The following is a 14,709-nucleotide window of genomic DNA, read 5'->3' as shown; positions in this document are numbered from 1 at the left end:
CATGGGTTGGCCGGTGGTTGTTTGTATAAATAGGGGAGCAGTACAAGGTAGATGAGACAAGACGGAAAGCAACACAACAAGAAGACACAGAGAAGGAGAGAGCTAAGCTAGGATGGGGTTGCTGCTGCTGCTTCACGTCGTCCTGGTCGCGGCGGCGGCGGGAGCCCCAGCGGCGCAGGCGTGGGGCAAGGAGGGGCACTACATGACGTGCAAGATCGCCGATGTATGTATACCACCGACCCGTCGTCTGGCCCAGCACTAGTGATCGATTCCATCCGTTTTCACCGGCGCCGGCCGTAGAGGTTAACTCAACTAGTGTTTATCAATGCAGGGTTTCCTGACGAAGGAGGCAACGGCGGGGGTGAAGGCTCTCCTCCCGTCGTCGGCCAACGGCGAGCTCGCGGAGGTGTGCTCCTGGGCGGACAGCCAGCGCTTCCGGTACCGGTGGTCCAGCCCCCTTCACTTCGCCGACACCCCAGAAGACTGCAAGTTCAGCTATGCCAGTACGTACGCCTGCTCTCTCTCTCTCTCTCTCTCTCTCTCACACACACACACACTCTCTCTCACACACACACACACATGCACACTCATGCTTGCTCCAAACCTGCCATGTACCATGCATGATGCATCTACACAGTTTCAGCTGTTCTTAGTTTTGTTGTTATTGCTTAATACTCTCACAACAAAAAGCACTTAGTTTTTTTCCTTTAACTCCAAAAAAAAAAGGATGCTAATAGGGCGCGATCGACCAGTCTCCCGAGATCCCAATGCGACTAACTATTCGTGCGCTAGCGCTCCCCCACACGACAGAATGATCAGGGCTGCACCGTTCGCACGTCAAGGCGCGACAACCCCCCCCCCCAGCCCTCCTACAAATTTTATCCAAAAGAATATAAAAGTTGCCATGCTATGGCCCTGTTTGGTTCGGCTATGGATTTCTAAAAGCAGCTGTGAAAAATCTGTTGTGGAAAAATAGCTGTGGAAAATCTGGTGTGAAAAAAATATAGGTCATTTGGCAAACAAGCTGATACAGCTTTTTCAGATTTTGGCCCGCAACGGAATCAGATTTTGCAAAGCACGTCCTGGGCTGCTTCCGCTTTTGGTTCAGATTTTGGCAGCGGATTTCTAGAATCGGATTCTGCTGGGTTCGCCTTTTGGTTCAGATTCTGCTGCGCGGCAGCGGAATCCGTCGATAAAAGCTGAACCAAACAGGGCCTATATACAATAAAACTGACATCAATCCAGGAAATTCATATAAATCAGGGGATTTAACACGCAGTTTGAGGTTGCCATTACTAATAAGAACTATTATCACTCAAGTAAGTCATGGTTTTGCCACTTAGAAACGAAAGATATAACTACTGTTAAAAGTAATTAAAACTACCACGAAGAAATCAGCCAGTACCATAACAAATGCACCAATGTGGTTATATAAAAAAATGGGATTGATAAATCTCAGTCGACTGAGACTTCATCAAGTCTCAGTCAATGCTATATTCATGAGATCTTACGTGGAGATCCATGTAAAAAAATATTTTTCTTCTTTTATATGTTCTGTCACTTGACCGATACTTTGTTAAATCTCAAGCCACAACCATATAAAAAATTGAAGAAACTATAGAAAAACACATCACTGCACAAAATCTACGTAAAGTTGCCATGGAAACTTACCTAAAATTACCACTTTTAAAAAAACACACACACACACATGTCATGTAAACAGAGAAGACAAATGGTGTGTGTGTCAACACAAAAACCCCAATACAGAAAACAATTTCCATGGTGTGAGGCAAAAAGTTGCCATGACATAAAGCGTAACAAAAATTCACACAAATCATAACAACAAGAAACTAATTAGAGTTGCAATGGTCCACTATCTAGATTTTCCACCAAGATAAAGATTGAACTGCTACACATACATATAGGAAAACTAATTAGAGTTGGCACAATTTAGTGAACATTTTTTTTAATTTGCCAGGTGTTTCCTGAGTTTTTAAAAGTTGCCATGTTATTACTGAATTTTCTAAAGTTGCCATGTGAACTTCACAAAATTTTGAAAAGATTGTTGTGTGAGCAGTACAAAAAATTCTAAAATTGTGATGTGACCAGTAAATACATTTGTAAAAGTTGCCATGATTGTAGAGAATAAAATTATCTGAATTTATCATGTGATGATTACAAAATGTCTACAAATTGCCATGATTGTAGAAATCACAAAATACTAAAATTGCCATGTAACCAGTGCAAAGTTTTGCTACGTTTGCCATGGTCTAGCTAGAGATCAAAATTGGGTAAAGTTGTCATGTGACCAGTACTAAAAATTATATATCTGTCATGAGTTATTCTACAATTTTGTAGAAGTTGCCATGCGTATAGTTGCCATGATGTATGTATAGCTACCATGGGGTATATACAATTACATTCTATGGTACAAAAATCATACACAAAATGAAGAGAACTTGCCATGATGTAACAAAAGGTAAGGGGAGGGGGGGGGGGGGGGGGTTGCAATGATACAAATAATAGATCTACCATGTGATAAGAACAAATATTTTCAAAACTTACCAAAATTCCTAAATTTATAACGTCGACATTACCAAAAATTTCTAGATTTGCCAGCATTTAGGGAACATTTTTTCTTTCTAAATTTGCCATCTGACTGGTACAAACATTTTCTAAAATTGCCAAGTTTTAGATGAAAAATCCCTATATTTTGGCATCTGATCATTACAATTTATTTTAAATTTGCCATGTTTTAGGATACACAAATTTCTCAATTTGCCATGTGACCATTACAAATATTTTTCAAAATTTGCCATGGTTTAGAGAAACAACTCTTTTTCAGAAAACTGCCATAGGCAAGTAGAAACATTTTAAAATTTTGACATTTTTTTTATAACATTTTGCATCTTTTACCTAGAGGTTCGTCCCGACAAGTTATTCGTGCATCTTTTTATCTCAAAAAAAGTTATCCGTGCGTCTCGATACGTAGCGTGTGTCCACCTGCTACTGATGAAGCAACCAACCAATCCATCTGTCTGGTCAGTGGCGGTTACGGCTAACTGCATCATCATCATTCCGATAAAAAGGCAGACGCCAACTTTTCCCTCTTTGATGGATCGGATCTTTGAAGGAATATTATCATGCATTCGGGGCGAGTTATTATCAGCTTGACTGGACGGTGGCATGCAATCGAGTATAGGTTTGCTCGTCTGATTGGGCAAGGGAGTTATGCCCTCGTCACCCACTCAAGAGGCCATGCACGACGTGTTTGCCTGAGCAATCGTTGATGCCGTCAAGCTAATGTAACCGTCGTAGAGTTTCACGAGCAAGGACAACTAAAAACACCCAACACAAACATGTTCGTATGAGAATCATACACGTGTCTCACGTTATGCTCTCATGCTACTGATTGATTTTGCACAGGGGACTGCCACGACACCAAGGGGAACAAGGACGCGTGTGTGGTTGGAGCCATCAACAACTACACCGCCGCGCTCCAAGACTCCTCAAGCCCGTGTAAGTAATACGGTACTACTCCCTCCGTTCCAAATTACTCGTCGTGGTTTTAGTTTAAATTTAAACTAAAACCACGACGAGTAATTTGAAATGGAGGAAGTACTTAGTACGTATATCAGTTTCTTCAAGGGTGGTATATATGTATAATATATTGGTATACAAGTAATACTGCATGGTACGTGTGTGTATCCTCATCCAGATGATCGGACGGAGAGCCTGATGTTCCTGGCGCACTTCGTGGGCGACGTGCACCAGCCGCTGCACTGCGGCCACGTGGACGACCTCGGCGGCAACACCATCCTCGTCCGCTGGTACAGGAGGAAGAGCAACCTGCACCACGTACGTAACGTACCACCACTGACAGTCTCAGCTCCATCCACGATGATTCATAGTGTAGAATCATCAATAATCATATGCTTACCTGTCTATATATAACTACTAGGTGTGGGACGTGGACGTCATCGAACAGGCCATGAAGGACTTGTACGGCAAGGACCAGGACGCCATGGTCAAGGCCATCCAGCGCAACATCACCGTAAGCCAAAGCCAGCAACTTCTACGCTGCACTGCACTGAATTGCAGCATCGCCTGAGCTTAATTTCACCTTGAGTGATTTTAAATTTCGCTCACAGGAGGACTGGTCCAGGGAGGAGAAGCAGTGGGAGGCGTGCCGTAGCAAAACCAAGACCTGCGCTGACAAGTAGGCTCACCAGTCACCACGATGATCCATTCCAGCAGCAAAACTGGATACATGTTGAGAGGCTGACGGCTTGAAATGAGTGCAGGTACGCTCAGGAGAGTGCGGCGCTCGCCTGCGACGCGTACAAGGGCGTCAAGCAGGACTCCACCTTAGGAGGTACCGTAACGTACGAGATCAATCAATAAGACTAAAATTATGATTCCTTTGGAACGAGTGCGATGAGATCTTTGCTGGAACTCAACTGCAGATGAGTACTACTCCGAGGCGCTGCCGGTCGTTGAGAAGAGGATCGCTCAGGGGGGCGTCAGGCTGGCGGCGATCCTCAACCGGATCTTCAGCGGGAACGGCAAGCTGCAGAGCATCTGATCTATGCAATTTCGTCGAAATTAAGGAGGAAGAATGTCATCCTGCCCTGTCTGACCATGTTATAGCTTGGCCAGAAATCACGAATTCGCGATTATATTTGTTATATATCGATCCATCCACCAAAGCGGCTTCGAGTCGCTGCTGCAGCAAATCATTGTACCTGTATGAACGTACGTATATGGTGGTGTACTGGTTAACACCATTGTATTGTATTGTATTGTATTGTATCCTCTTGATTTTCAGTATAAGTACGATGGTGATGATCTACTACTTCCATGTGTAGTAACCATTTGTTACATCAGAGTGATGTTGAGAACCAGTTGGATGGAACGGTCTCTAGTCTATTGCAAGCAAAATGCCCAGCTAAACTTCGAGTTAACGAAGAAAAACATGGCGTTAATCCAGGCTTGCATCAAGTGTGCAGAATCAGACAAGAGAGTTCAGATAGTTTTTCTTTTTCATTTTCTTTTTTGTTTTGAAGGAGTTCAGATAGTTCATGGAAGCGAAACACCACATTTATCCTTTTCATACTTATATATGCTGCTACAGATGAAATGAAACGGTCCATTAACTACTCAGCCCCAAAATCCAGTGAAATTCTACTTAAATCAGAGGTCTCCAAAGACAGCAGTCGTTGATACAAGTAAAAGTGGACAAAACCTCCTTCCAAACAAATCCTGGAAGAACGATATCAAGTAAACCAACAAAGCCAAGGTTCATTCTTCAGCAGGAGACCAGTGGAAGTATCATAGCTTTGCAAAATTCCAGCAGTGCTCTTTTAGATTCTATGTTTGGGAATGTCGAACTCATGTTATAAGAGCTTCAGACCACCAGTGACATCGTCAACCATGTCAGCCGGCCCTGCTCAAATGAAACAGCACAAACAGCAGCCATATATCAGCTCATTACAAGCCCACAAATTCTGAAAAACATGATACACTGTGAAAATCATGCATGTAACTTACCAAGAATAGCCATGACTGTTCTGGAATCTACAGGATCGCAAGACAAAAAAAAAAATCAATTCATCAAGAGATAAACAGACAGAATTGAATTGGATGTGTGTAGATGAAGATTAAATAACTCACTAGGTGCAATCTGTGTTCTTCCAGCATCAATGGTAATGTGAGTTGGCAGATTCATAGATTTTGCTCTCCCCTGCACCCAAAAGTGGGCCCACATGTGATGGGACAAAAATAACATTGTTCCAAATGAGAAGCATGTTTAAGATATAACTACGAACTTACTTTTATTTTGTTTTAAATACATAGATTAAATAAACGATTTATGTAAAAGAAGAACATGGAAAAAATGGGATGTTTCATTTTTCTGAAAAAATGGGAAGGGATGAAATTGTTGTTGATGTTTCAGGACAGGACACATTCAGCTACAAAATTTCCAGTTTTTGTAAGATGTTTTTTTAAATACTAATATTGTTAGTATTTTAATTCCTCTGATAACTGTGTAAATGTAGATTATCTGATAAGAGCAAATTGTTTAATGACTGGTTTTGTTGATATACCCAAGGTGGTTTCAAGATTAAAGTGCCAGTGAACAACAAGACATAATACTTACTTGTAAAACAAGCATATCTTCCTCACTTTCTACTTTCACAACCACCTTAACTTGGCCACACCTCTCCCATCTGTACAAGATAAAAATGAAAGGAAATTTGTTTTCCCCTTTAGGACACTTGATTATGCATTAGTACAGACAGGAGAAGTAGCTACTGATAACGATACCTTCGTAATGACTTTGGTGCTCTCTGCTGGAGTTTTTTAAACAAGCCCAGTGTTGCATGGCTGAGCAAACAGAAAAGGAAACAACCAACCATAATTAGCCCACCACTCCCATGTATTGAAAATAACAAAAGCATAGTAAAATAAAGAGCGATCACTCATCCACTTCTAAAAACACTCAGAAGCAAAGATACACATGCTTTCTTAATTGAAATGCCACATGTTTTCACATACAGCATGTTTACCATTGTTCAAATATGTTGAATAACCATGCTGAGTTCAAGCAACTACCTAGTGTTAGATTGTTAGGTTAAGTGTTTCTAGTTCTAGACGAGTAGTCGAGTAGTCACAATGAGGATTGGTGAATGCCATCATAGGGGTGAAAAACGAGTTTAGTTTGGTACCTAGAGTGCCCCCTCGCTGTCTGGCCAATCAAATCTGATGGAAAATATATTGGCTGGTTGGCATGGGGACAGAGATCAACATTTGGACATTGCAAAGATTATAACGCAATAAGCATTAAATTTGCCACGATTTTTTGGGAGCACCAAATATGGGTGATAAGAAACCTTATCTTGGATAAAGAAGCAAAGCTGGCTTAGGTATTATGGGAGACACTATAGACTATACCATCTATCTATTTTTCAAAACAAAATGACAATTCCAATTTGGAATTAGGAGAAGCAGCCACCTGGTTTGGGCATCAGATCAAACCAAAATAGTCTTCCATTCCCTCACCCCCTCCATCTCTATGGTTTCTTTACGTAAAAGTTAAGACGTAAGGAATACAGATCATATTCATGGATTGTATACTAAAGCTGCAGGATAGATCACACAGTCTTGGACGTAACCTATCCATCTTTCTGGTCAGTGGCGGTTACAGCTAACTGCTTCATCATTCAGATAAAAAGGTATATGCCAACAGTTTCTCTCTTTGGTGGATCACATCTCACAAGGAATATTATCATTTGGGGTGAGCCATTATCATCTTGACTGGATGGCGACATGCTGACTGGTCTGCCAATCGGGTATAGGTTTGCTTGTCTGATCAGCCAAGGGAGTTAGGCCCTCGTCACCTACTCAAGAGAGCATGCACGACACATTTTCCTGAGCAATGATGTCCATGCTCTCCCTGATAATCGTTGATGCCGTCAAGATAATGTAACGGTCGTATACGTGCTTTTCTTTCCCCTCTTCTAAGGTGACTAGGGCAAAGCCTTTCTCCCCTCGATCTCCGCCGATGAGCCCGTGGATTCACCTCCCATCTACATGCCTCTCCGGCGACCGGTGGCGGGGAGGGGAATCCTGGGACCTCAGCTTCGGCGCGGCTAGTAGATATGTAGTGTTTCCTTGCTGTCTGGTCAAGGAAATCTGATGGAAAATATATTGGCTGGTTGGTATGAGTACAGAGATCAACATCGGGACATTGCAAAAGTTCTACCGCAATAAGCATTCATGCAGCCATGATAAAATTTGCCTTGGTTTTTGGGAGGACCGAATACTGGTGATGATCAGAAACCTTGGGTGTGTTTGGATGGTGGCCAAAATCAACCCTACTAAAAAATCATGACCAAAATTTTGGTCTATATTTGGATGACCACCAACTTTTGGCATGCCAATACTTCTTTTACTAATCTAGTTCACTTTTCTTGCCAATGTCGGCCAATTCGTGGGCAAGCAAAAAACTCCACCAAAATTTTGGCCAGCCAACTATTTGCTAGGGTAAAGCTAGGCTAAAACCAAACATACCCCTTGTCTTGGATAAAAAAGCCAGTTGGCTCAAGTGTTAAGGAAAATGCTACCATCTAGTTTTCAAAACAAATAGCAATTGCGAAGAATTAGGTGAGGCGGCCACCTGGTTTGAGCATCAGGCCAAACCAAAATAGTCTTCCATTCCTTGAACCCCTACAACCCAATACTTCTTTTAATGTAAGAGTAAGATGTAAAGAATGCCAATCGCAGTCATGAACTGTGTACTATAGCTGCAGGATAGTTCTAACTTCTAAGAAAGGACATGGCATGCACCATTGGCACCTAGCAGACATGTTCATAGAAAACAAGCAGCAAGAAAAATGACAGATTGCCACATGGCTTTGGCATGACCAATTTGTGTGTGAAACTGCATTCATCCCAGACAAACACACATATTAACAGAAAGGAAAATTTTGTCTACGTTATAATCCTTGTTCAGTTTGAAGCTCATAAAAACATGTCATGATCAGAGCTAAGAAACAATCTAAAGTCTCAAACAGGTATGTCAGCTCAATATCTCCTGTTGCAAAGATGGACACACTTAACAACATGATACACTGACCATTTCATCACTCCGTGTTAACCATCGATATCGGTTCCCAATCTAGTAAGTTTCTATTCTTAGCCTATCCTGATTCTGAAATGTGTTACCTGCATTGCGCAGCGATTTTCCCCTTTCCCATCTTCAGGTCGTTTCTCACCACAAGCACCTGCACCAGCAAGAACATCAACCAAGTTATTTCCCATTCTCTCCCCCAAGTGAAAACGCCCAAAATCCGAGTAAAAGGAAGAAGTGTTGGCAAGAAAGAAACTCCAATACCATCTTGAAATCCTCTATTATCTTGGCGAGGTTCTCGATCTCCAGGGGGGCGGAGGCGGCCTGGGCCTGCGCCCTCTCGGCTTCCCTGGCGGAGTCGGACTTGGTCACCACGTTCCGGGACCAGAACAGCAGCCTGAGCCCGGTCCGCTTCCGCCCGGCGGCTCGCTTCGCCGGCGCGGCGCGGCCGGAATTTTCGTCATCATCTTCGTCCGAGTCGTCCTCGGAATCGTCGTCGCCGGAGTCGGGGGCGGCGGCGGCGTGGATGGGGAGGCGGGCGAGGGCGAGGAAGTAGCCGAGCGCGAAGCAGCCGGCGGCGCCCGCGATAGCGGTGGCCGCGCCAGGGAAGGAGGCGGCCACGGGGAGAGAGAGGACGGAGGCGGTGGCGCCCATCGTGGTCGCCGTCGCCGGTGGCGGCGGCGGCGGCGGCGGCGGCGGCGATGGGGTGGGGGGTAGGGGAGAGAGGAGTGGGAGGTGGTTTGGGTGTTACGACACCGTGGGGTTTGGGGATTGGTGGTTTTGGCGAAGTGAAGCTGACACGCGGGGCCCACGGTTCAGTGGGTATGGTCTGTCCAGCGGCGTGGTTTGGTGAACGCGCCGCGTTGATCGATTGGAAATTTGCAACTGAGAGTGTTCGACGCTGTTTTTCTTTGGACAGCGAGCGTGCCACGCTGCTTGATTTTGCTTATATTTAGTCAAACTAGAAAATTGGCTAACAATTGATTCGAGTACCAACTCATATCGCCTATTTTTCAAGACTTGTCATAGGGATATGGTGTGCGCGCATGCCACTAGTAGAAAAATGGTCAAATGTCAAGCACATTAGTGCCGGTTTGCTTTTGAGCCGGCACTAATGTGTGCATTAGTGCCGGTTCCAACGGCTAGCCAGCCGCTTTTATTAGTACCGGTTCGTGGCCGACCTTTAGCACCGGTTCGTGCCACAGACCGGTACTAAAGTGAGTGGTGGCAGGATGTTGTCAGTCCGGGGCCCCTCCAGCACCTTTAGTATCGGTTCATGGCACGAACCGGTGCTAAAGGTCGTCCTACATAAACCCTTCGTCCACCCGAGCTCGCTCTGTTCTTCCCCTTTCCCCTCTCCTCTCTGTTCTTCCCCTCTTCCTCTCGAGCTCATCACACATTTTGCCCAAAATTTGTCAAGATTTGAAGGCCCCTATCCATTCAAATGATCACAAAGGTTAGCAACTTTGTCCTTTCATCTCTCATTGCTAGATTAGCTCTTGCAATGCTTTGTATAGTGATTAATTTATGAGTTTAGTAATTTGGTAGAAAATATATGTGCTAGTATTTGATTTATATGCAATTTGTGGTCAAAACTAACACTTAGTTTGCATATGTAGGTGTGGTTTACTTAGTGCCTTCTAAATCTCCGTCGTAACCACAGTCGATTGCCCGCACCGTTCCGTCGCCGGCACCACCTTGTGGTGAGCCTCTTGTTCATGAATGTTTTACATTACCAAATTGATGTTTGTGTGATTTGGATATATAGTTACTCGTATAATTATCTTACCCGTACGTTGTTTGTTATACATAGTGCCATGGTTTTGATATCCGTCCCCGTCGGCCCTCGTCCTTGTTATGATTCGGATGTGGTATATTCTCTTTTAAAACTAGTTGTTGCATTTCGTGTTTATGACAAATTATGCCCATCAAGTTGACAGATATTTTTGTCTAGGAGGTTTGTGAACCGGAAATCCAACCGACCCTATTGTCGAGAGGTTAAATTTAGTTGAAAGAGAAAACGAGTATTTGAAAGAAAAATTGAAAAGAATTGAGGGGGAGAAGATGGAATTGGAGTTGCATGTTGCCGATGTCGTCGATGATCACAAGATCAAGATGGAGAAAATACGCTTGAAGATTAGAAAGATTAGAAAATATGCCATTGATAGTGAGGCTTGGTATCATTGTGTTGTTGGATCAATTGTTACCTTAGTTGCGATCTTGATCGCATTTGTTGTTGCATTTAAATTCTTTAGTTAGAGAGTTATTTGTTTGTTGCATTTAAGTCTTGTATGAACTTTATGTATGAACTTGTTAATTTGGTCTATTCGGTGTTGTGTAATGAAGATGAGCCGACAATGGATGTACGATGACCGATGCTCTCCTGAGTTCATTAATGGCGTGCAAACTTTTCTGCTTGCGGTTGAGGCAAACAAGCGGGCGGATGGTTTTATGCCTTCTCCATGTTTAGTCTGTAAGAATGATCACAATTACTCTACGTCAAGAACCATTCACGTCCACCTGTTTAAGTCCGGTTTCATGCCCCACTATAATGTTTGGACCAAGCACGGAGAAAGAGGGGTTATGGTGGAAGACAATGAAGAAGAAGAGGACGACGACAGCTATCCTGGCCATGGGTTCCCTGAATACGATGATACAACAATGGGGGAAGAAGCTGAGCTGGCAATGCGGGAAGAAGCTGAAGAAGAGGCATCAGATGAGCCCGCTGATGATCTAGGTCGGGCCATTGCCGATGCAAAGAGAAACTGCGCAAGTGATTTGGAGAAGAAGAAGTTGCAGCGCATGTTAGAGGATCACAAGAAATTGTTGTACCCGAATTGCGAAGCTGACAAGAAAAAGTTGGGCACCACACTGGAATTGCTGCAATGGAAGGCAGAGAATGGTGTATCTGACAAGGGATTTGGAAAGTTGCTGGTAATGATAAAGAATATGCTTCCAAAGGACAACGAATTGCCCGAGAGTACGTACGAAGCAAAGAAGGCTGTCTGCCCTCTAGGGTTAGAGGTCCAGAAGATACATTCATGCCCTAATGACTGCATCCTCTACCGCAGTGAGTACGAGGATTTGAACGCTTGCCCGATATGTGGTGCATTGCGCTATAAGATCAGGCGCGATGACCCTGGTGATGTCGAGGGCGAGCGCCCCAGGAAGAAGATTCCTGCCAAGGTGATGTGGTATGCTTCTATAATTCCACGGTTGAAACATTTGTTCCAAAACAAAGAGCATGCCAAGGCGATGCGATGGCACAGAGAAGACCGTAAGAAAGATGGAAAGTTGAGAGTACCTGCTGACTGGTCGCAGTGGAGAAAAATTGAGAGAAAGTACGGGAAGGAGTTTGCAGATGACGCAAGGAACGTATGGTTTGGTCTAAGCGCAGATGGCATTAATCCTTTTGGGGAGCAGAGCAGCAACCATAGCACCTGGCCTGTGACTCTATGTTTGTATAACCTTCCTCCTTGGTTGTGCATGAAGCGGAAGTTCATTATAATGCCAGTGCTCATCCAAGGCCCTAAGCAACCCGGCAACGACATTGATGTGTACCTAAGGCCATTAGTTGAAGAACTCTTACAGCTATGGAATGGAACAGGTGTACGTGCGTGGGATGAGCACATGGGGAAGAATTTGACCTAAAGGCCTTGTTGTTCGTGACCATCAATGATTGGCCTGCTCTCAGTAACCTTTCAGGACAGACAAACAAGGGATACCGCGCATGCACGCACTGTTTGGATGATACCGACAGTATAATTTGGACAATTGTCGATTTCTTCCGAGAAGGCATCCCGTAAGAAAGAAAGGCAAGCATTTCAAAGGTGAGGCGGATCACCAGACGAAGCCTCACCACCGTACTGGTGCTGATGTACATGATATGGTCAAGGATTTGAAGGTAGTCTTTGGAAAGGGTCCTGGCGGACAACCTGTTTCGAATGACGCTGACGGACGCGCACCCATGTGGAAGAAGAAATCTATATTTTGGGACCTGCCCTATTGGAAAGATCTAGAGGTCCGCTCTGCAATTGACGTGATGCACGTGACGAAGAATCTTTGCGTGACCCTGCTTGGCTTCTTGGGCGTGTATGGGAAGACAAAAGATACACCTGAGGCACGGGAGGACCAGCAACGTATGCATGGAAAAGACGACATACATCAGGGTCATGCCAGCTACGCTCTTACCAAAGAAGAGAAGGAAATCTTCTTTGAATGCCTGCTCAGTGTTAAGGTACCGTCTGGCTTCTCGTCGAATATAAAGGGAATAATAAACATGGAGAGAAAAAGTTTCAGAACCTAAAGTCTCATGACTGCCACGTGATTATGACGCAACTGCTTCCGGTTACATTGAGGGGGCTTCTACCAGATAACGTTCGATTAGCCATTGTGAAGCTATGTGCATTCCTCAATGCAATCTCTCAGAAGGTAATCGATCCAGAAATCATACCAAGGTTAGAGAATGATTTGGTGCAATGTCTTGTCAGTTTCGAGTTGGTGTTTCCACCATCCTTCTTCAACATCATGACGCACGTCCGAGTTCACCTATGCGAAGAGATTAACGGTTTGGGTCCTGTATTTCTATACAATATGTTCCCCTTTGAGAGGTGCATGGGAGTCTTAAAGAAATATGTTCATAACCGTGCTAGGCCAGAAGGAAGCATCTCCAAGGGCCATGAAAATGAGGAGGTCATTGAGTTTTGTATTGACTTTATTCCTGACCTTAAGCCGATTGGTGTTCCTGAATCGCGGCATAAGGGCAGACTGGATGGAAAAGGCACGCTAGGAGGGAATCAAAAAATATATAAGGACGGACATTCTCTCACTGAAGCACACTACACAGTTATACAGAATTCCACCTTGGTGGCTCCGTATATGGACGAACACAAGAATTTTCTACGCTCCAAACACCCGGAGCGGTCTGATGACTGGATTACACGTGAACAAACCAGGAGTTTCGCCGGCTGGTTGCAGACACGTACCATGCATGACGCCTCTATTGAAGATGACCTGTACTTGCTGTCCCAGTTACCATCTTCGAATATAATGACTTTCAAATGGTAATACATTTTACATGATCGCCCAAGATAAGAAGAGCACCAACCAAAACAGTGGTGTCCGCTTTGATGCAACAACCAAGACGGGAAAGGAAACATATTATGGTTACATAGAGGAGATATGGGAACTTGAGTATGGACGTGGTTTGAAGGTCCCTTTGTTTCGGTGCAAATGGGTCAATATGACACGATATGGGGTAACGGAAGACCCGCAGTATGGAATGACAACAGTGGATCTCAACAATCTTGTGTATGCAGACGAACCATTCGTCCTAGCTAATGATGTGGCACAGGTTTTCTATGTGAAGGATATATCTACCAAGCCGAGAAAAAGAAAAGATAAGGAAGCGAATGCATCATACGATGAGCCAAAGCGCCACATAGTTCTTTCTGGGAAGAGAAACATCGTGGGAGTGGATGACAAGATAGACATGTCAGAAGATTATGAAAAGTTTGATGAAATTGCTCCATTCACAGTGAATATTGACCCGAGCATCCAGTTAAATGATGAAGATTTTCCATGGCTACGGCGCAAAGGGACATACGCGAAGAAAAACTTTCACACCCAAAGATCTGGGATGTGATCGGTTTCACTATCATCACTTTCTTCTGTGTTTCACACCCAGAAGGGAATCTCTGTAATAGTTAGGGTAGTTATGTGTTTTGGCATTTGAAACGCGAAGAAATTTTATGTGCAAACAAATTCTTTCATGCATTTACTGATTTTTTCAGCTAAATGACCCTGAAATTGAAAAGCATTTCAAATGAACTCAGAAAAGGTTGAAAGTTGGCATGGTATCATAATTTCACCCACATAGCATGTGCAAAAAAGTAGAGAGGGTTACCGCAAAAACTGGATGCACTTCGTGTATAAAATGGACAATCTCTTTCGAAGTATCAGGGTTTCGGACGAAAACTCATCCGTTACAAAGGCATTTCATTTTTTAAATAACCTAAGCATTACCAAATTGAATATAATGATAAAACACACTAATATTAAACATAAGAAAAAAGAAT

At 43.8% G+C, this 14,709-nt stretch overlaps 2 protein-coding genes across 2 annotated transcripts; one reads left to right on the top strand and one right to left on the bottom strand.

Annotated features, from left to right (window-relative positions):
* Window positions 1-43: 43 nt before the first annotated feature.
* On the top strand, window positions 44-4,855 carry LOC123054892 (endonuclease 4). Its single transcript, XM_044478769.1, has 8 exons — window positions 44-223; window positions 332-503; window positions 3,427-3,519; window positions 3,719-3,858; window positions 3,962-4,054; window positions 4,152-4,219; window positions 4,305-4,375; window positions 4,467-4,855. The coding sequence occupies exons 1-8, from the start codon at window positions 113-115 to the stop codon at window positions 4,583-4,585; spliced, it is 867 nt and encodes a 288-aa protein (XP_044334704.1). The 5' UTR covers window positions 44-112; the 3' UTR covers window positions 4,586-4,855.
* A 229-nt stretch (window positions 4,856-5,084) lies between these two features.
* Window positions 5,085-9,393, bottom strand: LOC123054893 (peptidyl-tRNA hydrolase 2, mitochondrial). The gene is made up of 7 exons (XM_044478770.1): window positions 8,897-9,393; window positions 8,728-8,786; window positions 6,328-6,387; window positions 6,161-6,230; window positions 5,674-5,743; window positions 5,551-5,577; window positions 5,085-5,446 (listed from the first exon to the last, which is right to left on the bottom strand). Exons 1-7 carry the CDS (start codon window positions 9,284-9,286, stop codon window positions 5,397-5,399), a joined length of 726 nt encoding a protein of 241 aa, XP_044334705.1. The 5' UTR covers window positions 9,287-9,393; the 3' UTR covers window positions 5,085-5,396.
* Between the last annotated feature and the right edge of the window lie 5,316 nt (window positions 9,394-14,709).

The sequence above is a fragment of the Triticum aestivum genome, chromosome 2D (genome assembly GCF_018294505.1).
Source record: "Triticum aestivum cultivar Chinese Spring chromosome 2D, IWGSC CS RefSeq v2.1, whole genome shotgun sequence".
NCBI classification, from domain to species: Eukaryota; Viridiplantae; Streptophyta; class Magnoliopsida; order Poales; family Poaceae; genus Triticum; species Triticum aestivum.
Note: the sequence above shows the minus strand (reverse complement) of the source record. Positions and strands in the feature narration are given on the sequence as shown.